General features: G+C 41.3%; 3 protein-coding genes across 4 annotated transcripts; all 3 read left to right on the plus strand.

The window, feature by feature from the left end:
• LOC122118082 (protocadherin beta-9-like) lies at window positions 1-9,974 on the plus strand. The gene is made up of 2 exons (XM_042691935.1): window positions 1-2,278; window positions 9,569-9,974. Exons 1-2 carry the CDS (start codon window positions 1-3, stop codon window positions 9,691-9,693), a joined length of 2,403 nt encoding a protein of 800 aa, XP_042547869.1. The 3' UTR covers window positions 9,694-9,974.
• On the plus strand, window positions 7,153-27,920 carry LOC122118080 (protocadherin beta-14-like). Of its 2 annotated transcripts, XM_042691934.1 has the most exons (2): window positions 7,153-9,568; window positions 27,757-27,920. In XM_042691934.1, exons 1-2 carry the CDS (start codon window positions 7,297-7,299, stop codon window positions 27,879-27,881), a joined length of 2,397 nt encoding a protein of 798 aa, XP_042547868.1. In that variant the 5' UTR covers window positions 7,153-7,296; the 3' UTR covers window positions 27,882-27,920. The 2 variants fall into 2 exon arrangements, with proteins under 2 accessions (XP_042547868.1, XP_042547867.1); XM_042691933.1 differs by lacking the exon at window positions 7,153-9,568 and having other exon boundaries at window positions 25,441-27,920.
• On the plus strand, window positions 15,219-17,621 carry LOC122118083 (protocadherin beta-14-like). Its single transcript, XM_042691936.1, has one exon. It carries the CDS (start codon window positions 15,219-15,221, stop codon window positions 17,619-17,621), a length of 2,403 nt encoding a protein of 800 aa, XP_042547870.1.

Below are 27,920 nucleotides of genomic sequence, written 5' to 3' on the forward strand. Positions count from 1 at the left end.
ATGGAGACCAAGAGACTGCTATTCTGGAGACAAAGGCAAGTGCTATTTCTCCTTTTGTTTTGGGGTGTGTGCTTAGATGGTTCTGAGTTTGGACATTATTCAGTGGCTGAGGAATCAGAAAGAGGATCATTTGTGGTCAATCTTGCACAGGATCTAGGGCTAAGGGTGGAGGAGCTGTTTGCAAGGAAAACTAGAGTGGTTTCTGATTCTTACAAACAACACTTGCTCTTGGATTCTCATACTGGAGATTTGCTCACAAATGAAAAACTAGACCGGGAGAAGCTATGCAGCTCCACAGAGCCCTGTATTCTATACTTTCAAATTTTAATGGATAACCCCTTTCAGATTTACCGGGCTCAACTGAGACTTATGGATATAAATGATCATGCGCCAGTATTCCCAAACAAAGAAATGGTATTGAAAATACCAGAAAATACCGCTGAAGGGACAGCATTTCCGCTACAAAGAGCGCAGGATTTGGATGAAGGACTAAATGGTGTCCAAAATTACACCATCAACCCCAACCTCATTTTCCATATTGAAATTAGTGACAGTGATGAAGGCATAATAAATCCAGAGCTTGTGCTTGACAAAACTCTGAACTGGGAGGATCAGCAGGAGCTCAGTTTAACACTGACAGCATTGGATGGTGGGATTCCACCCAGGTCTGGAACAGCCACTGTACATATTGTGGTTGTGGACATCAATGATAATGCCCCTCAGTTTTCACAGGCAGTTTACGAGACCCAAGTTCCAGAAAACAGCCCTATAGGATCTGCTATTGTTAAAGTCTCAGCAGAAGATGCTGACTCAGGAGTCAATGCAGAAATATCCTATTCTTTTTTTGATGCTTCTGAAGATATTCAGGCAATGTTTCAGATCAATCCTTTGTCTGGGGAAATAATTCTCAAAGCATCGCTTGATTATGAGTTAGTGAAGTCTTACAAAATAAATATTCAGGCAGTTGATGGAGGGGGCCTTTCTACAAGATGTACAGTTAGGCTTCAGGTATTAGACATTAATGACAATCCTCCCGAACTGATTATGTCATCACTTTCAAACTACGTTGAAGAAAACTCTCCTGAGTCCATACTGGCAGTTTTTAGAGTTAAAGACAGAGACTCCGGGGAAAATGGAAAGATGGATTGTTCTATCCAAGAAAATCTCCCTTTCCTTCTGAACCCATCTGTGGACAATTTTTACATACTAATGACAGAAGGATCCCTAGACAGAGAAAGCAGAGCTGAATACAACATCACAATCACCGTCACCGATTTGGGGACCCCCAGGCTGCAAACCCAGCACACCTTCACCCTGCAGGTGTCCGACGTGAACGACAACGCCCCCGAATTCACGCAGTCCTCCTACACCCTGTGGGTCCGCGAGAACAACAGCCCCGCCCTGCACATTGGCACCATCAGCGCCACAGACAGAGACTCGGGCAGCAACGCCCAGCTGACCTACTCGCTGCTGCCCGGCCCGCAGCCCGGCCCCGACGCGGCGGCGGCGCTGGTGTCCATCAACGCGGACAGCGGGCAGCTGTTCGCCCTGAGGGCGCTGGACTATGAGGCCCTGCAGGCGTTCGAGGTGCGCGTGCGCGCCGCCGACCGCGGCTCGCCCCCGCTCAGCAGCCAGGCGCTGGTGCGCGTGAAGGTGCTGGACGCCAACGACAACTCGCCCTTCGTGCTGTACCCGCTGCAGAACGCGTCTGCGCCCTGCACCGAGCTGCTGCCCAGGGCGGCCGAGCCGGGCTACCTGGTGAGCAAGGTGGTGGCGGTGGACCGCGACTCGGGCCAGAACGCCTGGCTGTCGTTCCAGCTGCTCAAGGCCACGGAGCCCGGGCTGTTCAGCGTGTGGCCGCACAATGGCGAGGTGCGCACCGCCAGGCTGCTGAGCGAGCGCGACGCGCCCAAGCACAGGCTGCTGCTGCTGGTCAAGGACAATGGCGAGCCGCCGCGCTCGGCCAGCGTCACGCTGCACGTGCTGCTGGTGGATGGCTTCTCGCAGCCCTACCTGCCGCTGCCCGACGCGGCGGCGCCCGAGCGCGCGCAGCCCGACCGCCTCACTGCCTACTTGGTCATCGCGCTGGCGGCCGTGTCTTCTCTCTTCCTCTTGTCTCTGCTGCTCTTCGTGGCCGTCAGGCTGTGCAGGAGGAGCAGGGCGCGCTCGCTGGCCGGCTGCGCGCTGCCCGATGGCCCCTTGCCTGGACACCTGCTGGACGTGAGTGGCACGGGGACCCTGGCCCACAGCTACCAGTATGAGGTGTGTCTGCAGGGAGGTTCTACTGGGAGTAGCGATTTCAAGTTCTTGAAACCGATTTACCCTAATATTTATGCTCCTTGTAATAATAATGAAAACCCCACCTTTTGAAGTAGTGTTATATTCAATTTTCATCCAAGTTCTCTTTATATTTGTTGTTTCTGAATTGTTACCGGACTATATTATTAGTTTTATGCTGTTATGCACCACAACTAATTTTACTTTCAATTGTCATGTAGTCTACCTTTTGTCTTGTTACTTTTTCAATATTTTTGCATGAACTGTTGAATTACATCTATAAGCATTTATAAATAATACTTTTAATATTTGTCATTTCAAAGTGAACATTGATTTATTGCTATTCTCCATCTAGAGAGCTGAGGTTTTTCTGTGATTGGTGGTGTTTTTGTTGTGGCTGCTGAGGTTGAGGATTAACCCAGAGCCTTTTGTTTCTTTGGCTCATTAGTTCCTAATATTTTCTTTTGTTCACTCTTGCTGATATATGAAACAACCTTTTCTTATAATTCTAATAAGATGTAATAAGCTGTATGTTTTAGAACATTTTCAAAATTTCTCAGTGTGAATATTGGTGGACTGTTGGAAATATTTTTATTTTATAATTGTAAATTTGATTACTGCCAAACTTGAAACAAAAAGTAAAAAATATGAGGAATAACAATTTTATCTAAAGTATTCCTTTAACAGAGTGGCTTCTTCTAAGAAATTAATGTCAGTGTTTCTAGATGGCAAGTCTATATTTCTTCATCAGTTTTTTTTTTTTGGTGGCACTGGGATTTGCACTCTTGGGATGGTTTCCACTGCATTTCCAACGTTTTTGCTCTGCTTGTTTTTTTTTTTTTTTTTTGTCGGTCGTGGGGCTTGAACTCTGGGCCTGGGAGCTGTCCCTCAGCTCTTCAGCTCAAGGCGAGCGCTCTACCACTTGAGCTACAGCGCCACTTCCGGTTTTCTGGTGGTTTATTGGAGATAGGAGTCTCACGGTCTCTCCTGCCCGGGCTGGCTTTGAACCGCGATCCTCAGATCTCAGCCTCCTGAGTAGCTAGGATTACAGGCGTGAGCCACCAGCGCCCGGCTGCTCTGCTTGTTTTTAAGAGAAGGTCTGTCTGTATCTTGAGGCCAGACTGGGCTGTCATATTCTATTTCAGGTTTCCTGCCATTTGTTGGAATAGTAGACTCACACCACTTCACAAAGCCATTGAGTTAGGGTTTTGAGAACATTTTTTCTAGTCTGTCTTGGATTTCAATCCATGAAATCTGTCCATAGTGTAGTTAGAATTATGGGTGTAAACTATTGCACTCAGCTGTAGTGCTTTATCTTCACATTCAGTTTTATATCTTAGCCACGTTTTTGTATAAAAAAAGGATTTACCTTTCTTGTTTCTCAGTTACTAAATACACACATGAACAATGAACAGTTAATGTTCACATTTTGCATGTAGATGATTTTCTCCTAACTTTTAGGGTTCTTTCTGATTGCTTTCTTTTTCTTTTGCCAGTCCTGTCATTTTCATGCTAGGCAGGTAAGCTAAACCCTCAGCCTTTGTTAATTATTTTAATTGTTAATTATTTTTTAAATTCACATTGAATATTAGCCTTTATACTTAAAATATTACAATGCATCTGATACTAATTAACAACATGTATTTCCTGAGGGCTTTCATTCAAATTTCTTCTTCATTTAGACTGCTTTCTTGGTCTATTGCTCTCATTCTAGATCTTTTAGTTTTAAATATTTTTTCTATGTTACTTCTCCTTTTATAATAACAAATGCAATATTTTCTTAGTTTGCTCCCTTTTTTGGCCAACACATATCTTTCAATACCATCATAAAAACTGAGGCAGATGAGGTAAAAATTTTGGGACCTTACATTGTGAAGTAATACTTTTATTTTCATTTGATTGATAGTTTTAAAGGGTATAAAATTCTAGGCTGCAAATAATATCCCTTAGATTTCAGTACTATTCTACTTGTTGGTTGCATTTAGAAGACTTATTCTACCAGGCACTGGTAGCTCATGCCTGTAATCCTAGCTGCTCAGGAGGCTGAGATCTGAGGATCACAGTTCAAAGCCAGCCTGAGCAGGAAAGTCAGTGAGACTCTTATCTCCAATAAACCACTAGAAAACCAGAAGTAGCACTGTGGCTTGAGCGGTAGAACACTCACCTTGAGCTAAAGAGTGCAGGGACAGCACCCAAGCCCATAATTCAAGCCCCATGACCAACAAAAAATTTTTTTCTGTTTCTCTGAATGTTCTTCATACTATTCTGTTACATATTTATGAGTGTAATATCTTTTCTCCAATAGAATTCATCTAGTTATTATCTTAGAATATATTATAAAAGTGTAGTATGAATAGTGTTATATATCCATTTTAAAAATAAGGATGAATCAAGAAAGTTAAGAACTTGGTAAAAGTTATACAGCTAGAAAGGGACAATTAACTCCTAATCTATTATATGTTATACAATTAAGAACACATCTTTCATATGATTTTTGTGAATACTAAAAAGGTTACTATGTATAAAACACTTAGAATAACAAAGGATGTAAACAAATGCTAAGCAAATGTTCTTACTAAATTTAATTTCTCTGGATATTAAGACATTTCAAACACATTTCCTTTCATCCAATTATATGAGTTTCTTTTTGTCTTGGTCTATTTTATGTTAAAGAAATTTCCTCAAATTTCTGATAGTCCTTACATATGTTCTTTTATTTAAAGATGACATATTAAATGCTAATAATCAAGTCTTAGTTACTAAAGGGCTCTTCTCTAATGTAATTATGCTAAGACATGGCTGCAACCTTTGGAAAACCACAACTATTAGTATGTGTAGTTCTTTTATTTGGACCTATCATACTCTTCATATTAGAATTCTGAAATATCCACTGAGTGAGGGTGGACCTGTCTTAAAGTCTAAAATATTACTTGGATAGGAACTAGAAATCTCACAATTCAAAACTCATAGCTTTCTTACTTTGCTTAGTTTACTGTTATACCTCATACTTGCATTGGTCTTGGAATTCAAGACTAAAGAAAGCCTCATTTAATTTCCCTTGGATTAACTATCCTGACAATGAGCTACTTTTCTGACTCTGTAGAATGGTAAGCAACAAAGAATTCAACTCTCTTGCATAAATGCTTTCAACTAACAACTTCTTTTCTGTTCTTAACTCCAGTCTACTTATGCACTTGGTTCCTCTAAGTCTTGAACTTAATGCAACTCTAATTTTTGTATCTTTAGAGCAGGATCTTTAACCATTTCCTGGAGTTGCTATGTCAGTGGCTTTTCCATTTGCTTTCTGTCATCAAAGCAGGTATTTGCTTATCCACTTTGTCTCTGTGAGTTCAAATTTTTATTAATTTTGTTAGCTTAGAGAATATCTTAAAAGAAGGAGAAGAATGATGCATAGTCACTCCACCTACTTTTCAATTTCTACCCTTTTCTCCTGGATCAGCTGTATATACAGCTTACATTTTTAAGAATGTAATGTGAAGTTAGCATTTTCATGCCAACTTTTTAATTCTTCTTTCATCAGTGTATGTTGGGCCTTCTTTATTGGACATCAATTTATGGGCACGTAGCATCTACACTGCTCATCTCATTTCTTCATCCTATAGTAATCATGTACTTTGACTAGGATTGAAGTCACTCCAAGCTAAGAAACAGTCTCAAACAGGGTTAATCAAAGTAAGGGGCAAAGATATATCTCCAGATTCTAGGTCTAGAAACTTCACCCTTTGTAACATTAATGACATCAGTAGCAGGAACATAAGCTGTAGTGGTCTCAGCAGAGTAATTGTTGTGTTTTTGTTCTATTTGGGGGAAAATATATCATTTTTGGCTCCCTGGACTGTAAAAGAAGGTAATCATAGTTGTCCTTAGGAAAATCTTGGGACTAAGGGGAACACCAGCTCTTCTTTCAATGAAACTAACATGTTTGCATTTATTTTTATTTTATTTTTATTTTGGGGGGGTCAGGTCATGGGGCCTGAACTCTGGGCCTGGGTGCTGTCCCTCAGCTCTTCAGCTCAAGGCTAGCACTCTACCACTTGAGCCACAATACCACTTCTGGCTTTTTTTCTTTTTTGCTTATGTGGTGCTGAGGAATCGAACCCAGAGCCTCATGCATGCAAGGCAAGCACTCTACCACTGAGCCACCTTCCCAGCCCCTATGTTTGCATTTATTAATGTTGCATGTTTTTTTGTAATTTGTTAGAAGCTGAAAACAAATTACAGATTTACATAATGTGTACACCCCCCAGTATCTTACTTCACTTTTTACAAAATGATAGTTTAATACTAAAGAAACCTACAAAAATTCCTTTGTGTGTTACAACTATCTGCTAGTTTCATAGCCCTTGAGAAAACTTCTTGGCCAATGGACGCTTCCACATTCTCTTACCATATAAGAAAGACCAAGTAGAGATTATGTTAAATTTCACAATCTGTTACACTATCCTTATTTAAGAGTTACAATCTTTGCCAAAAAATTACATACTCCTGATGACCAGGAATCAGATCTTGTACGTCTGTATTCTGACAATTGAGATTATCTAGTTGTGTCAGGAGAAAGAATACCTACTAATTGAATTAAAATAATACTAATATCACCACTAACCATCAGAAATATAAAATAATTGGTATAAGATACCAAGTATATTGCTAATTGCTGAAAGAATGAGGAAATACTTGTTTCTGGGAACCTCAATGTGAATGGAACTTAAATAGCTTTCATCAGACTGTAAAATTTTGTGAAGACACATGGTGGCGCTGCAGGATAACATCACAGGGGGAAAAAAATTACACTACATCATGTGGTGGACCCTTATCCAAGGGTGCACACAGAATTGACCAGAGAGAAAGAACAAGCAATTAAGGTGCGACCTAGAAGCCATTCCAGTGGAGCTGAAATACTTTGGATTCTGAAGTTTGGAGTGCTGATTAAGGGACACGTTCCTTAGAACGGCAAAGTAGCTCTGAAGTGATTCTTAAAAAGCCTTCTGGAAAGAAGTTATGCAGAACGGAAGGGAAGGCAATCTGCAGACAAGGCAAGTCCTGCTTTTCTTTGTTTTATTTGGAATGTCTCACGCTGAGTCTAGGAGCTTTTCAGTGATGGAGGAAACTGAGAGTGGAGCCTTTGTGGGTAATTTGGTAAACGACTTGGGACTGGAAATGAATAAGCTTTCATCAAGGGAGGCTCGGGTGGTCTCTAATGCAAACAGACCACCTTTGCAGCTGAACCTAAATACTGGGGATTTGCTCTTAAGCGAGATGCTAGACAGAGAGGAGCTTTGTGGCTCCACTGAGCCCTGTGTGCTACATTTCCAGGTATTAATGAAAAACCCCTTGCAGTTTTTACCGATTGAGCTTCAGGTGACAGATATAAATGACCACTCTCCCATTTTCTTGGAAAAAGAAATGATCCTAAAAATCCCAGAGAATAGTCCTGTCGGTTCTGTGTTCTTGCTAGAAAGTGCAAAGGATTTAGATGTGGGAATCAATGCTGTAAAAAGCTACAAAATAAGCCCAAACTCTCATTTCCATGTTAATATGAGAGTCAATCCAGACAACAGGAAATACCCAGAGTTAGTTATGGACAAGGCACTGGATTATGAAGAGCAGCCAGAGCTCAGCTTCATTCTTACTGCTTTGGATGGTGGGTCCCCACCCAGATCTGGTACTGCCTTAGTTCAAGTCATGGTGGTGGATGTAAATGACAACTCACCTGAATTTGAGCATGCATTTTATGAAGTGAAGATTTCAGAAGACAGCATCGTTGGCTCACATGTAGTCACTGTATCAGCTTGGGATTTAGACTCAGGAATAAATGGTGAAATATCATACATGTTTTCCCATGCCTCCGAAGATATTCAAAACACATTTGAAATTAATCAGAAGTCTGGAGAAGTTAGTTTAAGAACAAATCTGGACTTTGAAACAATACAATCCTACTCGATAATCATTCAAGCCACAGATGGTGGAGGACTTTTTGGAAAATCTACTGTCAGAATTGAGGTGATGGATGTGAATGACAATTATCCTGAAATTGCTGTGTCATCAATTACCAGCCCAATTCCAGAAAATTCGCCTGAGACTGTAATAATGGTTTTTAGTATATGGGACAGAGACTCAGGAGTCAATGGAAAGATGGTTTGCTCTATAGAAGAAGACATTCCATTCCGACTGAAATATTCAGTTGACAATTACTACACTTTAGAAACAGAGAAACCACTTGACAGAGAAAGCAAAGCTGAATACAACATCACCATCACTGTCTCTGACTTGGGGACTCCCAGGCTGCAAACCCAGCACACCTTCACCCTGCAGGTGTCCGACGTGAACGACAACGCCCCCGAATTCACGCAGTCCTCCTACACCCTGTGGGTCCGCGAGAACAACAGCCCCGCCCTGCACATTGGCACCATCAGCGCCACAGACAGAGACTCGGGCAGCAACGCCCAGCTGACCTACTCGCTGCTGCCCGGCCCGCAGCCCGGCCCCGACGCGGCGGCGGCGCTGGTGTCCATCAACGCGGACAGCGGGCAGCTGTTCGCCCTGAGGGCGCTGGACTATGAGGCCCTGCAGGCGTTCGAGGTGCGCGTGCGCGCCGCCGACCGCGGCTCGCCCCCGCTCAGCAGCCAGGCGCTGGTGCGCGTGCAGGTGCTGGACGCCAACGACAACTCGCCCTTCGTGCTGTACCCGCTGCAGAACGCGTCTGCGCCCTGCACCGAGCTGCTGCCCAGGGCGGCCGAGCCGGGCTACCTGGTGAGCAAGGTGGTGGCGGTGGACTGCGACTCGGGCCAGAACGCCTGGCTGTCGTTCCAGCTGCTCAAGGCCACGGAGCCCGGGCTGTTCAGCGTGTGGCCGCACAATGGCGAGGTGCGCACCGCCAGGCTGCTGAGCGAGCGCGACGCGCCCAAGCACAGGCTGCTGCTGCTGGTCAAGGACAATGGCGAGCCGCCGCGCTCGGCCAGCGTCACGCTGCACGTGCTGCTGGTGGATGGCTTCTCGCAGCCCTACCTGCCGCTGCCCGACGCGGCGGCGCCCGAGCGCGCGCAGCCCGACCGCCTCACTGCCTACTTGGTCATCGCGCTGGCGGCCGTGTCTTCTCTCTTCCTCTTGTCTCTGCTGCTCTTCGTGGCCTTCAGGCTGTGCAGGAGGAGCAGGGCGCGCTCGCTGGCCGGCTGCGCGCTGCCCGATGGTCCCTTGCCTGGACACCTGCTGGACGTGAGTGGCACGGGGACCCTGGCCCACAGCTACCAGTATGAGGTGTGTCTGCAGGGAGGTGCTGGCACCAATGAGTTCAAATTCCTGAAGCCAGTGTTTCCAAACCTATCCCCCCAGGTCTCTGGGAATGAGCTAGAGGATATGCCTAGCTTCCGCAATAGTTTGGGAGTCAATATTCAGTAAAGTGAATTATTTCATTTTCCACATCTATTTTATGGCTATTGCAAATAAATGTTTATTTTTTCCAATTTGCATGTACTGATATTCTTGTAGAGGTTATTATGCTCCCCACTTGTGCTCTTATGCCAATACTTACTTTTAATTTGGGTGTAATGCAATGGTAGTTTATTCTGAAACCCAGGAGGTCTTAATTTGTATATAATTTGCCTCCTCAAATAGTACACATTTTTTGTCCTTGTTTCTCTCTTTTGTTAAACTTTCCCATGCATAGGCTTATGATGAAATAAATCACTTTAGCAGTAATTTAAATGTTCAAGCATTTGTCTGATTTTTTTGTGTAAACCTTTTCTTATTTCATTTATAATGGTTCAACACACAATTATATTCTTAATGTTCTCCATCTTTAGCTAACATTTGGAAATGCTGGTTATTACTGAATATATTAATGACACTATTGATAGATATTTATTTGTATTGAATGTTTTTACTAATAAGTATTATTGAACATTAACATGTGCTAAGACAGAAAACAAAACAAAAAAAACCTGGAAAAAGGATTTGGGATTTTGCTCAAGAAAGATTCCTGGTAGGTCACTGGGTAGATCCCAGTACAGAAAGAAAAGGGGAAGGCAAGTTTCTTACTAGCATTTCCTCATTTATATTGGAAAGTGATTGTGAAGGCCCATTAGTATTTTGACCATAGAATGTGAAGGTATAATTTTCCAGATGTCACATCTAGGCAAACAAAGACACTTCAATAACTTGTGTAGGTGAAGTATGTTTGTGTACTAAAGTATACAGTTTTTGTCTGTATTCTCCAATAATTGTGCACTAATTTAATAAATGTTAACCATGCTTATTTAGCCTTGTGATAAAATTTAGAATTGCTTGTATTCATCTAAATTTTCTGATATGCTCGTAATCCACCAAATTGATCTTAAAACCTAGTACTGGGTATCAATGAAAAACTTGATAACCATTTTTGGAGATTATAAAAGTGTCATACATAGCACTAAGAAGTTTCAAAAGGTCCTTCTGCAAGTTCTACTTGTTTTACTATTTTTATTAGCATAACTTAATAGTAGCAAAGTATTTCATTTGTGATAGTTCCAGAGATATGCACAGTTTAGATTCTTACATTTTTAAAATTGAAATAATTGTAATAGGAAGTTCTATCTTAGTTTGGCTCTAGTGACTACCTGACTAGGAAAAAAAATTTCTCCATGATAGAGGAAGTTTCTCATGAATGTCACACAAACTCTGAAGTCTGTTCATCGTGGAAGGAAAATATAGATGAAAGGTGATCAATCATAGTGTGTGTGATAGAGAGTGGTGTGTGTGTGATAGAGAGCAGTGGGAGGGAGAGGGACAAGGAAGGAGGAAACATGGGAAAGGAAATAAGTGAAGGTGTAATATGATTACATCTAATCCTACAAACCAAAGTCAATGCCAAAAGTGTCTCTTGAAGATGTACATAAGAAGTGATTTGTATTAGTCAACTGGTAATTCCAGAATGAACTGTCTCTCATACTTGAATATTTGAGATATCCAGTATTTGCACTTTTCAAAGCTAGAATCTGTTGGATTGGGTAGACAATGTAGAATCTTTATATTTAAGAGAGATGGGGAAAATAGAAGGCAACTATTCTGCAGGCTAATTACATTCTTTCTCTTTTGAGAACTATGTTATCCTCTAATTGATTCTATACATAGAGAACAAAAACTACTCATATATTAATAAATCAAGTTAAGTGGTAAAATTACTATCTGTCTTTATTGCATTTAGTAGGGAAAAGATGAGCACTAGCTTAAAAGACATATATAAGTCAGGCATTGGTGGCTCACTCCTGTAATCCTATCGACTCATGAGGCTGAGATCTGAGAATCATAGTTCAAAGCCAGCCAAGGCAAGAAAATCCATGAGGCTCTTATCTCTAATAAACTACACAAAAAAACCCCTGGAAGTGGCACTGTGGCTCAAGTGATAGAGCACTAGCCTTCAGTAAAAGAAGCTGAGTGAGAGTGCAGAGGCCCAGAGTTCAAGCCCCAGGACCAGCCCCCCATGTTAGATAAGATACTTAAACTACTGAAGGTGAACACGAAAAATGGTCACTTTTTACACACTGGAAAAACTTAATTAAAAAGATGAGGAAGACACCATAAATGTTAACAAAAAGTTTAAAAATTGGAAATTTAGTGCTGCTAGGAATGTAAAGCATGTTGGAAAAAGATTTAGCAACTCTCCAAAATGACTCAGAAATTCATAAACTCTAAAAGAAAAATGTATCTACAAAATACATGCAAGTGTTCATAACATTATTTATAATAGAACCTAAATATTCAGGAATCAATGAATATATAAATAAAATGTGCTTTCTTCATACATTGGAAAATGACTGGTACGTGGGTACATGCCACAACATGGATGAGCCTCAAAAATATTAACTTAATAAAAGAAATCAGTCATGTAAATAAAATTAAATTAAATTAAAAAAAAGAAATCAGTCATGAAAGATCATAGGCTGTATGATTCCATTTATGCAAAAAAGTCAAAATAGGCCAATCTATAAGACAGAAGTGCAGACTAAGTAGTTGTGAAAGCTAGGGAAAGTTTATTTGGTTTATTTGGTGGATGGTGAAAACATTCTAAAGTAGAAACTGGTTTTAATTGCACAATGCTAAATAAACTAAAATTCACTGAACTGTGCACTCTAAATTGGTGAATTTACATATTACGGTATTCATTATTTCCACAAAGCTGTTAAACAAAAAAGTGGAGTGGCTCTAGCAGCCTGTGGTTCCAAGTAAACTGGGTTTTCACTTATCTATAATGTTGGGGATGAACAGAAAAATCAAACAGATGCCAACAGAAGAGATAAATACTAGGTACTTGTATTAATTTTTCAAATATTTTTCCAAGTAGATGAGTAGCAAGATTTCTTTATATATGGAAGCAACTATGTTTCCTCACTCTAATGGAGATTGACCAATACCTGAGGAGCTCATATGCCTAGACTCAAGTAACTAACCAAGTCTTAAATGACTTTGCTAAAAGAAGCCAGACTCTTACTCTTCAAATGTCCTATATAAAGCTAACTTTAAACCGGTGAATACAAATCAAGTTACATTAGCCAATTTTGTAATAAAGGACTACAAATTATATTGATGCTTTATTTCTGAAATAAAGAGATTCAAGTACAAAAATACTCTCATGTGATAGTGCAAGTGACTACATACAGGAAGATGGCTTCTTATCATCTTCTAGAAGCAAATTTTCTTCAAAATGGTTTAATATTCCCTATGATATTTTCAAAATTTGCATGCCTGTAAGTGGTCACTACCATGTTTAGGTCCTCCTTGGCCCAGAGAGAAAAGGCAGATCTGGATCTCTTTTTCTTTTTTCTTTTTTTTGGGTCCAGTAGTGGGCCTGAACTCTGGGCCTGGGCGCTGTCCCTTAGCTCTTCAGCTCAAGGCTAGTGCTCTACCACCTGAGCCACAGCGCCACTTCCAGCTTTTTTCTTTTTACTTATGTGGTGCTTGGGAATCGAACCCAGGGCCTCAAGCATGCAAGGCAAGCGCTCTAACACTGAGCCACCTTCCCAGCCCCCAGATCTCTTTTTCTTCCTAATCATATTGGTAAACAAAAATCCTGCTAACAGTTCATCAGCAAGCATTTAATTTACTTGGTCACTACAAAAGAGGCTGGACAGGCAATCATCTTAGTATCCACATACATAGTATAGTTTTATTATTATAGAAAATGAGTACAGCAAACATCAAGTTCTTTCACACTTATCTTCTTAAATCCAACAACTAATTTTAATATTTTTTCTTGATTTTTCTGAAACTTTAGCTGTTGTTGCTGCCCTTATTTTCTTGATACGCTACTTATTTTTTAGTTCAAGATTTTAAATTATGGTTTTTATAATACCAAAGTTCACAGGTGTTAAAACAGAGCAGTGTTGCACATCTGATCATATAATTTAAATGTTTTCTAAATTGTTTATATGTAAATACAACATAAATGGCATATAAAGCATTAGCATACTATATTGTTTAGGGAATACTGAGGGATAAACCTACATATCCTATGCAAATGTGGTAGTCAGGGTAAGAAATTGTTTTATTTTATTACTTTGAGGCTAGAAATTGGGCCTAGGACCTTAATGAATATTCTATGCACTCACCCTACCATGCCTGTGATTTAATTATTTTGCTTTAAACAGACATTCCACCAACACTTCCTGACCATTCTGTAAACATTAACTCATTAGGTTCCTATGAGAATAACCCTCTCAGGTAAATACTATTAGTACTCTAAATAATTTCAGAAAGTCTGTAAATCATGAGAGGCAGAACTACAATTCCAGTGTGATTCTATATTCTAACTACTTTCTACCATTGTATTATAAAGCTTCCTGTGGCATAGGTACATACTCCTTCTGCAAATATTTTATTCTTCTCATCTATACATCAAAATAACATTTTAATTATTGGTCTGCCAATTTTTTCAAGCCTGGAAGATCCATATATACAAAGATTATCTTATGTAAGAAGATGGTATCATCTTCTTACATGTATATTTTTTGTACTGGTTCTGGAACTTGAACGTGAGGTCTGGGTGCTGTTCTTAAGCTTTTATGCTCAAGGTTCCACTTAAACCACAGCTCTACTTCCAACGTTTTGGTGGGGGAATTGGAAGTTAGTGTCTCACAAACATTCCTGCCTGGACTGGTTTCCTCAGAACTCAGCCTCCGAAGTAGCTAGGATTATAGGCATGAGTCACCAGTGCTCAGCTTTACACATATATGAAAGGGAAACAACTAATAATCCCATGGCCTTGGAACTAATAATCCCATGCCCTAGGAAGGTTGTAAATTATGCCTTTTCTGTTCTCATATATACATATGAAAAAGTTATGATTTTATAAAACAAATTCAGCATAGCTATAGTAATGGAGAAGGTATCTTTTAATACTAGAGGAATAAGTTCTATACAATATTATTTCTTCAATTAAAACAGTGGATGCACTGCGTCAAGGTTTTAAAGCATGAATAATATAAAAATAGTATGCCCATTGTTTACATTTTGATTAAAGTAATTAAAAATAAGCATTTTAGATAAGTGTGGGCAAAACAAACACAGACTAATTATATAATTAGGAATTCCTGGGATATTGTTGCTGTGACAGTAGTACTGCAGTTACATATTAAAAGGCCTTATTTATTAGAGAAAAGTGTGTGTGTAAGTGCATGTATGAATCTGATATTTCCTTGCGAATACTCAGAGTGCTGAAGATTTATTTAAAGAGGAAAATGTATGGAAAAAATTATAGAGACACATGGTGGCGCTACAGGATAAGATGAAGGCCACCCATATCAGCACAACAGGCTTCATTACATAGAACAAAGAACATCCAACTCATTGAGAAAACAGCTTCACCTACACAGCTTCTTCCAAGACTTTCTATTCTATAAAATTAAGGCTAAATTCAAATTTTTCCACAAAAGAAGTGACCTGAAAGAACCATGGGAATCAGAGAGGCACTGACTCTGCAAAACAGGCAAGTGCTGATTTTCTTTGTTGTGCTAGAATTATCTCATGCTAGTACTGAATCAGTTCGCTATTCTATGCCAGAGGAAACAGAAATTGGCTCTTTTGTGGTTAATCTTCTGAAGGACTTGGGGCTAGGGGTGGAGGAGCTGTCCTTCCGGGAGGCCAGGGTGGTATCTGAGGACAATGAAAAGCATTTGCGCCTTGATTTGCAGACAGGAGATTTGCTTCTAAATGAGAAACTGGACAGAGAAGAGCTGTGTGGCTCTGCAGAACCCTGCATACTGAATTTCCAGGTGATGCTGAAACAACCTTTACAGTTTTTTCGGGCTGAACTGCATGTCAGAGATATAAATGATAACTCTCCCACATTCTTAGACAAGGAAATAATTTTGAGAATATCAGAAAGTGCTCCCATTGGAACCACCTTTCTATTGGAAAGTGCTCAAGATGTGGACATAGGAAGGAACAGTCTTCAGAACTACACAATTAGCCCCAATTCCCATTTCCACATTAAAATTGGCAACAGTGTTGATGGGAAGATTTACCCAGAGCTGGTTCTGGATAGAGCATTAGATCATGAGAAGGAATCTGAGCACAGATTAACACTCACAGCACTGGATGGTGGATCTCCACCCAGGTCTGGGACAACTTTGGTTCTCATTAAGGTTTTGGACATCAATGATAATGCACCTAAGTTTGCTCAGAGTCTCTATGAGGTGCAGGTCCCAGAGGACACACCCATTGGGTCCTGGATAATCACCATGTCTGCTAAGGATCTGGATGCAGGAAACCATGGGAAAATATCCTACACGTTTTTCCATGCATCTGAAGATATTCGCAAAACGTTTGACATGAACGCATTATCTGGGGAAGTTCACTTGAAATCAGCGCTGGATTTTGAAGCGATACAGTCCTATAGTATAACTATTCAGGCAACAGATGGTGGAGGTCTTTCAGAAGAATGCACTCTTGGAATTAAAGTATTAGATGTTAATGACAATCCACCAGAAATAAAGATGTCTTCAGTTACTGATAGTATTCCAGAGAATACTCCAGACACTCTTGTAGCTGTGTTTAGTGTCAGAGACCAAGATGCAGGAGACAATGGAAGAACAGTTTGTTGTATTCAAGAGGAGCTCCCCTTTATTCTGAAACCCAGCTTCAAAAATTTCTACACTTTAATTACCGACAAAGCACTAGACAGAGAGGAAAGAGATGAATACAACATCACCATCACTGTCTCTGACTTGGGGACTCCCAGGCTGCAAACCCAGCACACCATCACCCTGCAGGTGTCCGACATGAACGACAACGCCCCCGAATTCACGCAGTCCTCCTACACCCTGTGGGTCCGCGAGAACAACAGCCCCGCCCTGCACATTGGCACCATCAGCGCCACAGACAGAGACTCGGGCAGCAACGCCCAGCTGACCTACTCGCTGCTGCCCGGCCCGCAGCCCGGCCCCGACGCGGCGGCGGCGCTGGTGTCCATCAACGCGGACAGCGGGCAGCTGTTCGCCCTGAGGGCGCTGGACTATGAGGCCCTGCAGGCGTTCGAGGTGCGCGTGCGCGCCGCCGACCGCGGCTCGCCCCCGCTCAGCAGCCAGGCGCTGGTGCGCGTGCAGGTGCTGGACGCCAACGACAACTCGCCCTTCGTGCTGTACCCGCTGCAGAACGCGTCTGCGCCCTGCACCGAGCTGCTGCCCAGGGCGGCCGAGCCGGGCTACCTGGTGAGCAAGGTGGTGGCGGTGGACCGCGACTCGGGCCAGAACGCCTGGCTGTCGTTCCAGCTGCTCAAGGCCACGGAGCCCGGGCTGTTCAGCGTGTGGCCGCACAATGGCGAGGTGCGCACCGCCAGGCTGCTGAGCGAGCGCGACGCGCCCAAGCACAGGCTGCTGCTGCTGGTCAAGGACAATGGCGAGCCGCCGCGCTCGGCCAGCGTCACGCTGCACGTGCTGCTGGTGGATGGCTTCTCGCAGCCCTACCTGCCGCTGCCCGACGCGGCGGCGCCCGAGCGCGCGCAGCCCGACCGCCTCACTGCCTACTTGGTCATCGCGCTGGCGGCCGTGTCTTCTCTCTTCCTCTTGTCTCTGCTGCTCTTCGTGGCCTTCAGGCTGTGCAGGAGGAGCAGGGCGCGCTCGCTGGCCGGCTGCGCGCTGCCCGATGGCCCCTTGCCTGGACACCTGCTGGACGTGAGTGGCACGGGGACCTTGGCCCACAGCTACCAGTATGAGGTGTGTCTGCAGGGAGGTGCTGGCACCAATGAGTTCAAATTCCTGAAGCCAGTGTTTCCAAACCTATCCCCCCAGGTCTCTGGGAATGAACTAGAGGGTATGCCTAGCTTCCGCAATAGTTTCGGAGTCAATATTGAGTAAAGTGAATTAGGCCTTGAAAAACAACTGTTTATTTCTCCTAATCTGCATGTAATTTACATTTTGCTGATGTTCTTGTGCTCCCTATCGTTACTTTTATGGCCATGTTTGGCTTTCGTTATGAGTATAATGAGATGGTAATTTATTCTCATTCGCACGAGGTCTTACTTTGTAAATAATTTACTCTATTAAGACAAAGACACTTTTTTCTGTATCGTTCTCTCCAGAAATGTTAACTACATCACTTCAGAATTGTTTCATTCACTTCTTCATTTAACTCTTTTTTAATTATTTTTCTTTAGTAGTGAATGCAATTCACAAATATGTCTTTAAAATCCTCTTCATTTTTAGCATGTAAAATTTCATTACTATTGGATACCCACTTAAAATATGTACTAGGATATATTCCTTGTAAGTACGTGGTACAAAAATAAATGTAGAATTGTTTGAGTTAAGACTTGGTTGTAGATTGCTCAGCAAATCTTAGCTTAGAAAAGTGGAAGAAATAAGGTGAGTTTCCTTATAACCTTTCCTTTTTAATCATGGAAAGTAATTGTGAAGTCACATTAATATTTTGGCTACTTACAAAGTCTTCACAATTGAAGGTATGATTTTTCAGATGATTCACTCAGGTTACAAAGTCAGAATTCAATCTCTTTAGACACAGATGCTTGAACAATAAGTGCAACTTTTTACCTGTGTTCTCCTAGAATAGAGCAGTTATTTTTGCACTTATTTTTTTACCACACCTATCACAAATCTAAGTTGCATCTGTTTTACAACATTGAAATATAATAGAAAAATGTTTTGTAAACAATGCTTAGTCTTTTATTATGGAACTCAATATCACTGATTATATTCTATGATTTTTAACTTTCAGATGTGATTTCAATTCACCAAATGGGGTGACCTACTAATAAATAGCAATCAAAAGTTTAATAACCACTTTTCTTGGCAATACATGTGGAAGACTAGGAAGTTTTAAAAATCTATTATAGGCATTACTTTTGTCTTGTGTTGCATAGAAACTAGGCAATTATTCTTGATCTAAGATCAGTGATATTAGAAGGAAAACCTTTACAAAAGCCCCCAAATTATAGACAATTAGTAACCAGTAATCATAGAGAAGGAAGTGGAGGGAGGAAGAGAAAATATGAGTGGGGGTGATTATAACTAGTTTTACAGTCAGTGCCAAAAAACTGCCTCTTAAGACATACTTAAACTCTTTTAACACTGCCAAAGTGCTAAGTATTAGTCAATTTATACTTCTAGGCTCTTTGTTTAGTATACAAAATATACTTTTCGAAGACCATGATTTTACTAGAACTGTTGAGTTGTGTGCAGCAACTTAGAATCTTCACATTCAAGAGAAATGGGGAAAACAGAAGTCAACTGTGTTAAAAATATAGGCTAATTAAATTCTAATTGTCTATTTTCAAAAGTTAAAGTAAGAATAAGTTCTTCCCTAATTGGAAGTTTCTTTACATAAGAAACAAAAACTTTCCGGGTGCCCGTGGTTCATGCCTGTAATCCTAGCTACCCAGGAGGCTGAGATCTGAGGGTCGTGGTTCAAAGCCAGCCTGGACAAGAAAGTCCGTGAAACTTTTAGCTCCTATAAACCCAGAAAACAAGAAGTGGAACTGTAGCTCAAGTGGTAGAGCACTAGCCTTGAGCTGCAGAGCTGAGGAACAGTGCTTAGGCCCAGAGTTCAAGCCCCACGACCGACAAAAAGAAAGAAAGAAAGAAGAAACAAACTCCTAGAAATACTAATTATTCATTAGTGGAAGATTACTACTGTATTTCTTTTTTGTCAACAAGGATTTATTTTAGTATAACCAGATTAAAAGAGGGGGGGAAAAGAAAAAGAAACATTTTCTGCTTCCCATGCAAGAAACGAGAGTTAAAAAATTCAAAACGGCAGTTCCTACCTGTAACTGTTAAACTTTTTGAATTGGGCAAATAGAATGGGCCAAGTACTGTATAGTAACAACAAATCCTTAGACAACAGTCCTACATAGGCAAATGGGTGTGTTATTTGGCCTACCTCAAATGAAGGTATTCTTCAGGACTTCCTTTTGCCTGATAAACATTTCATTCTTTCTGTTTCTCCCCAGGGTTTTGCCATTTCAATGGGTAGGAGAGATTTGGATTCCCCCTCCCCCATTTTATTTTATTTTTGTCAGTCGTGGGGCTTGAATTCTGGGCCTGGGCGCTGTCCACAGCTCTTCAGCTCAAGGCTAGTGCTCTACCAGTTGAGCCACAGCGCCACTTCTGGTTTTCTGGTGGTTTATTGGAGGTAAGAGTCTCACGGACTTGCCTGCTGGGTCTGGCTTTGAACCTCGATCCTCAGATCTCAGCCTCCTGAGTAGCTAGGATTACAGGAGTAAGCCACCAGCGCCCGGTTCCTCCTTCATTTTAAAGAAGGCAAATTTAAATAGCCCCTCCTATTTTTCCTAGTCTTGTAACTTAACATCTAAAGGAAATATAGAGTGAAGGGAGCTTTGCTTTTTTCAATTTACTTCCAAATTTTAGCTGCTGAGTCCAGCCCTTTTGGTATATATTTAAAAATAGTATAGTTTTTCTGTCTCATCTATCCTGCCTCATTTCCCCACTGATCATTTTATCTTAAATAAGGTACAAAGGGGAGATAAGCCATCCATATATAAGATACTACAGCATGTTAGGCAAGAAACTCAGACAAGGTGAACATAAAAATGGTCACTACTGAGGGGCTGGGAAGGTGGCTCAGTGGTAGAGCATTTGCCTTGCATGCATGAGGCCCTGGGTTCAATTCCTCAGCACCACATAAGCAAAAAGAAAAAAGCCGGAAGTGGTAGAGCGCTAGCCTTGAGCCACTTCTGGCTTTTTTCTTTAAGCTAGCCTTGAGCTGAAGGCCCCATGACCAGACCCAAAAAAAATAAAAATTAAAAAATGGTCACTTCTAAAACATGTAAATAGAAAAAACAGACAATAACAAGTGTAGGCAAAGATGTGTAGAAATTGAAATGCTCATTCTTGTGGAAAAGTAAAATGAAAGAGCACTTTGTTGAATGTTAAAGATACTGTTTTCCTATAACTCACAAATTCAACTCCTATTTATGTATGAGAAAGAAATTAAAATATATGTCCCCCCAAATTACAAATATTCACAATAGCATTATTTATAATAACTAAAAGTGGAAACAATCCGATGTTTGGAAATTGATAAATGAATTAATAAAATTGGAATCTCCATATAATCGAATTGTTTTTATTCAGCAATGAAATAGACTGAAGTGCTGGTACATGCTACAAGGTGGATGAGTCTCAAAAACACAATGAATGAAAGAAACCAGTCATGAAAGTTCACAGGCTGTATGATTCCATTGTAGGAATAGTCATATGGAGCAATTTATAGAGACCAAAAGCAGATTAATGGTTGCCTAAGGCTGACAAAAGTGTGGATGGAGAGTAACTGCAATAGGTACACAGTCTGTTTTAGGGTTTATTAAATGTTCTACATTAGACTATGGAGATATTTTCAAAACTCTATAAATATGCTATAAATCATCAACTTGTACATTTTAAAGGAGCTAATTTATATTATAGCATTTACATTATACCTTAATAAACCTTCTAAAAATAAAGGTGAAGTAACTCCAACTGCTTGAGTAAGCTAAGTCTTATCTACGATGGAGACAAAAACAGCCCTGACAGAAAAATCTAACATATGTAGTAGTAGAGACAAGATAAGGTACTTGTCTTCATGTTTCAAATTTTCCAGATAGATGAGCAGCAGGATTTCTCTGTTTATGAGAGCAACTGTATGTTTCTTCACAATAATTGAGAGTCACTAAGCATTTAAAAGTTCATATGCCAATCAAGATACAAGTTACTAAGCAATCTCCTAAATCACTTGGCTTAAAGTTTATATCTTATTCTTCAAATATCACACTTACATATTTAAACCAATGTGTACAAGTTAAGCTGCACCAGTTTTGTTATAAAGGTATAAACCAATGTGTACAAGTTAAACTGCACCAGTTTTGTTATAAAGGTCCTTGGGTTATAAATAATCAAGGAAATAATATTAGGTACAACTGGGGAGAACTACTCAGAAAATGAGAGCTGTAAGAAATGAGCTTCCCAGGATGAACTCTAAAGAATAAGTGTAAAATGAGTTAATTCGGAATTAGCAAAGCTACTAAGGTTTAGCTTTCAAATACATTGTTTTTCTCATCTTTTTTTTCAATCTCACATCCTGCCATGACACCTGAATTCACTGATTAATGTGCAAACATGGCCTTCAATTAATTCCAGGTCTTCACCGCACATTCCAGGTATTACTGCCTGGATTATGCGCTATACTTTTTCTTCACCAAAACTTATCTTTGGGTAATATAAAATTTCCCTTGAGGACACAATTTTCTGCACCATCGACTTTTGTGACACTTTGTCTATCATATTTTTCTTTTTTTTTTAAGACACATCTTTGATGCTATGAGAACCTCCATTTCATGATGTTGCTGCTACAACATAACAAGCATATCCTCTTTTAATTTCCTTTCTATATAGCCAGTTCCTTGGTTGTCTATTCCCATTCACTATGATGCTCATATCTTTCATTCCTTTATTCAGTCTTCTTCCACTAAAACCACCTGATGAAGTTTTACTCATAATGAGCACAACTATCTCCCCCCACTTTTTACACTTGGGCTGCTTGTACAAGTAACACAAAACTTAAAAAAAGTTGACACTACGGTCAAGACATCTTTTTAAGTGTGTCCTATCATCTTTCTGTCTCCACAAATATTTTAAACTTTAAAAATTGTTAACCTTTTCAGCCTACTTGCTTTTAGCAAATGAGCTTGCCAAATACATGCAGAGAAAACAGAACTGAAAGATGGAAATTATACCTGATTTTCCTGTCCCAAGCCTATACTCTTCTTCTAGTGAAGCTTTTCCCACTTAGTCCAATAGTTCATATGTTTCTTAAGACCAATCCTTAGCTGTTTGGAAAAAAGGGCTAAAGATCCAATCTAAAGAGTCTAGGGGCCTCACACTGAATGTTTCTTCTATATCATAATTTTCTCCCTCTGTATTGAATTACCTCTGTATTGAATTATGCTTTGGCAGTGTTTGAAATCAGCCAGGCATGAGTGTCTCACACCTGTAGTCATAGCTACTCGGGAGGCTGAGATCTGAGGATCATGATTTGAGGCTGCCTGGGCAAGAAAGTCCATGAGACTCTTATCTCCAATTAACCACCAGACAACTGGAAGTGGTGCTATGGCTCAAATTTGTAGAGAGCTAGCCTTGAGCAAAAAAGCTCAATGATAACACCCAGGCCCTGAGTTCAAGCCTCAGCACTGACAAAAATAAATAATTTTTTAAAAAGAAGTTTGAAATCACTTGAGCTATATACTTCTAGCCAATTTTTGCTTTTTGTTATGTTTCAGATAGGGTCTCATGCTTTTTTCCCAAGATGGTTTGGAACAATGAACCTCCCACTTATGCATCTTTCATATCTAGTATTACAGGCATGCACCACTACACCCAATTCTCTATTGTATTTTGAACATCAGCATTTAAATATTTCTGTGAACCTAAATTATCCTCCAAGTATTAATAAATTCCTTCCTTTTATAGCATTTTCTCCCATTATATATTAATTCTTTTCCATCTTTGTTTTATTTTTATCATCCCTCATACATTTCAAAAAACAGTAATCCAATTTTTATTCAACTGAAAATGTTATTGTAACATCTTCTAAGTTTTCTTATAATTTAAGTAACATTATAGTGCTGGAATACAAAGGCATAACTCCACAAGCATGTGACAGCCTCTGTATAGAGAAGTTTTATCATTTGCCATCCCTTGGAAGCAATTGTTCCAAGTAACTATTCCAATATATCTTATGATAATGTCACAATCTGCATGTCTATAGCTGGACATTAACATATTTAGTTGTAGTTGGCTTTGAGAAAAAAGGCAGATCCTTATCTCTTTTGTTGCAGATCTGCTTTATCTGCAAGAGCTTAGTTCACTTAGCCACACATAACTGCAAAAAAAATAATATGATAAGCAATCTGCCAGAGTAGCCATTTGCTTGGGTGCAGTTCTATTATTACAGAAGAAAGGAAGTACGGATTTTGTTGAATATCTATCAGAGTCTTTCATAATGACAATCTTCTTAAATCCAATAAACTATTTCAAAACTTGATGTTTTTTCTTGATTTTCTGAAGCACCAGTTGCTTTTGTTTTTCCTCATTTTCTTTTTCTTTATTTTTTTGGAGCAATGAGGTTTAAATTAAAGACCTTTCACTTCCAAAGCGGGCACTCTACTACTAAGACATGCCTTTTTTTCTTGCACTGATTATTTTTAAGCAGGGTCTAGATTACTGCCTGGACATGCACCTGAATCTTAATTCTGCTATTTTCTCACTTTTCATTGAAAGTGGGATGGTAGGTATGTGCCACCACACCTAGCTTTTTATTGAGAAGGAGCATTCTATGTGCCTAGGCTAGACTTGACCCTCAGTTTTCCTGATCTCTGTTTCCTAAGATGTTAGAATTACAGACATGGGCCTTTGGTTTGCAGATCTATATTTACCTTTTGGTTTCACAATTTTTAACTCAAGACATTCTCTGATTTTAATACGATTTTTTTCCTCTCTCAGGAAGGGGACAGAAAACACTGTATAAAAGGAAATGTATTTGTTACTGACTGGTGTATTTGCAATCCTTCTGTACAGCATCTTAATAAACAATGTAAATTATAAAAAAGAAGAATTATTTCTCAGAGTTTGAGCTAAGTCTTTTCTATTTGGCATGTTAGTTTATTATTATAATGCGCTCCATATTTGTCATTCTCCATAAAGATTATCTCAATCTTATTTGTGTCATGTATCTTGTAAAATACAAAACTGAATACCATGTGTTAGACACACGGTAAACTTTGTGGGTTTTTTCCTGATTATATGTAAATATGAGAACAAAGGAGTTTATTAACTACAATTAGTAAACTCAGTGGAAAAGAGAATATCATGGTAGCTACTAAAGAAGTTGCCTGAATAAAATGCTATCCTTTCTTTGAGTTATCAAAAGCAATGGTAACTGAATGCATAAATAGACCTTGTTTGGCTTCTGATTTAAACAAATGAGCAATAAGGTGCCTTTTGTCAAGAACTGAGGTAAACCAAAGTGACTGGGGATAAATGGTTTCAAAAAAGTCATGCTAGGGCTGGGAAGGTGGCTCAGTGGTAGAGCGCTTGCCTTGCATGCCTGAGGCCCTGGGTTCAATTCCTCAGCACCACATAAGCAAAAAAAGAAAAAAAACTGGAAGCGGCACTGTGGCTCAAGTGGTAGAGCACTAGCCTTGAGCTGAAGAGCTGAGGGACAGCGCCCAGGCCCAGAGTTCAGGCCCCACAACTGGACCCAAAAAAAAAAAAAAAAAAAAAAATTAAAAAGTCATGCTATATTTCCTGATCAGAAGAATAATTTTGTTCTTGTATTTTCAAAAGCTTAATCTATTAGAGAGTCTTAATATATTTAGAGGTAAGTGGGAACATGATTATGAATACAACAGGTGCATTGTGAAATTTTTCAAAAAGAAAAAAATTGCACAGTATTGAAAAACATTATAGAGACACATGGTGGCGCTACAGGATAAGATGAGATGAGCCATACCGGCACTGGGGGCTCCATTACACAAAACAGACTAACACACTGAAGGGGAATGTATTAAAGGAGCTTCACCTACGGAGCTGCAGGACGGCTGCATATTTATCAGAGATTTCCTATCTAAAAATTAGAGCTAAAGCTTTCAAAATTAAGGCCAAATCAACGTTTTTCCATAAAAGAAGTGACCTGAAAGAACCATGGGGATCAGAGAAGCACTGGCTCTTCAGAAAAGGCAAGTGCTGATTTTCTTTGTTTTGCTACGATTGTCTCATGCTAGTACTGAATCTGTGCACTATATTATGCCAGAGGAAACTGAAACGGGTTCATTTGTGGCTAATCTTCTGAAGGACTTGGGGCTAGGGGTGGAGGAGCTGTCCTTCCGGGAAGCTAGGGTGGTGTCTGATGACAATAAAAGGCATTTGCGCCTTGATTTGCTGACGGGAGATTTGCTTCTAAATGAGAAACTGGACAGAGAAGAGCTGTGTGGCTCTGCAGAACCCTGCATACTGCATTTCCAGGTAGTATTGGAAAACCCTTTACAGTTTTTTCAGGTTGAACTGCATGTCAGAGATGTAAATGATAACTCTCCCACATTCTTAGACAAGGAAATAATTTTGAGAATATCAGAAAGTGCTCCCATTGGAACCACCTTTCTAATGGAAAGTGCTCAAGATGTGGACATAGGAAGGAACAGTCTTCAGAATTACACAATTAGCCCCAATTCCCATTTCCACATTAAAATTAGAAACAGTGTTGATGGGAAGATTTACCCAGAGCTGGTTCTGGATAGAGCATTAGATCATGAGAAGGAATCTGAGCACAGATTAACACTCACAGCACTGGATGGTGGATCTCCACCCAGGTCTGGGGCAACTTTGGTTCTCATTAAGGTTTTGGACATCAATGATAATGCACCTAAGTTTGCTCAGAGTCTCTATGAGGTGCAGGTCCCAGAGGATACACCCATTGGGTCCTGGATAATCACCATGTCTGCTAAGGATCTGGATGCAGGAAACCATGGGAAAATATCCTACACGTTTTTCCATGCATCTGAAGATATTCGCAAAACGTTTGACATGAACGCATTATCTGGGGAAGTTCACTTGAAATCAGCGCTGGATTTTGAAGTGATACAGTCCTATAGTATAACTATTCAGGCAACAGATGGTGGAGGTCTTTCAGAAGAATGCACTCTTGGAATTAAAGTATTAGATGTCAATGACAATCCACCAGAGATAATGATTTCATCAACTACAAAGACAATCAAAGAGAATGCTTCAGAGACCCTGGTCGCTCTATTTAGTGTTCGAGATCTTGATTCTGGAGATAATGGAAGAATGGTTTGTTCTGTTGAAGAAGATATACCTTTTATCCTGAAACCGACCGTCAAGAACTTTTACATGTTGATAACAGAGAGAGCACTAGACAGAGAGGAAAGAGATGAATACAACATAACAATCACTGCTTCAGATATGGGAACCCCCAGGCTGCAAACCCAGCACACCATCACCCTGCAGGTGTCCGACGTGAACGACAACGCCCCCGAATTCACGCAGTCCTCCTACACCCTGTGGGTCCGCGAGAACAACAGCCCCGCCCTGCACATTGGCACCATCAGCGCCACAGACAGAGACTCGGGCAGCAACGCCCAGCTGACCTACTCGCTGCTGCCCGGCCCGCAGCCCGGCCCCGACGCGGCGGCGGCGCTGGTGTCCATCAACGCGGACAGCGGGCAGCTGTTCGCCCTGAGGGCGCTGGACTATGAGGCCCTGCAGGCGTTCGAGGTGCGCGTGCGCGCCGCCGACCGCGGCTCGCCCCCGCTCAGCAGCCAGGCGCTGGTGCGCGTGCAGGTGCTGGACGCCAACGACAACTCGCCCTTCGTGCTGTACCCGCTGCAGAACGCGTCTGCGCCCTGCACCGAGCTGCTGCCCAGGGCGGCCGAGCCGGGCTACCTGGTGAGCAAGGTGGTGGCGGTGGACCGCGACTCGGGCCAGAACGCCTGGCTGTCGTTCCAGCTGCTCAAGGCCACGGAGCCCGGGCTGTTCAGCGTGTGGCCGCACAATGGCGAGGTGCGCACCGCCAGGCTGCTGAGCGAGCGCGACGCGCCCAAGCACAGGCTGCTGCTGCTGGTCAAGGACAATGGCGAGCCGCCGCGCTCGGCCAGCGTCACGCTGCACGTGCTGCTGGTGGATGGCTTCTCGCAGCCCTACCTGCCGCTGCCCGACGCGGCGGCGCCCGAGCGCGCGCAGCCCGACCGCCTCACTGCCTACTTGGTCATCGCGCTGGCGGCCGTGTCTTCTCTCTTCCTCTTGTCTCTGCTGCTCTTCGTGGCCTTCAGGCTGTGCAGGAGGAGCAGGGCGCGCTCGCTGGCCGGCTGCGCGCTGCCCGATGGCCCCTTGCCTGGACACCTGCTGGACGTGAGTGGCACGGGGACCCTGGCCCACAGCTACCAGTATGAGGTGTGTCTGCAGGGAGGGACTGGCACCAATGAGTTCAAATTCCTGAAGCCCATTATCCCTAATCTTGAAATCCAGGGCACTAGTACCAATATGAATGGAATGGAGAATTTTCGGAATAGCTTTGGATTCAACATTCAATAAAACTTTTTCTTCTGAAATTTTAACCTAGTATTCTTGGCA

Source organism: Dipodomys spectabilis, unplaced genomic scaffold (assembly GCF_019054845.1).
Source record: "Dipodomys spectabilis isolate Male_0828 unplaced genomic scaffold, ASM1905484v1 ptg000147l, whole genome shotgun sequence".
Lineage (NCBI taxonomy): Eukaryota > Metazoa > Chordata > Mammalia > Rodentia > Heteromyidae > Dipodomys > Dipodomys spectabilis.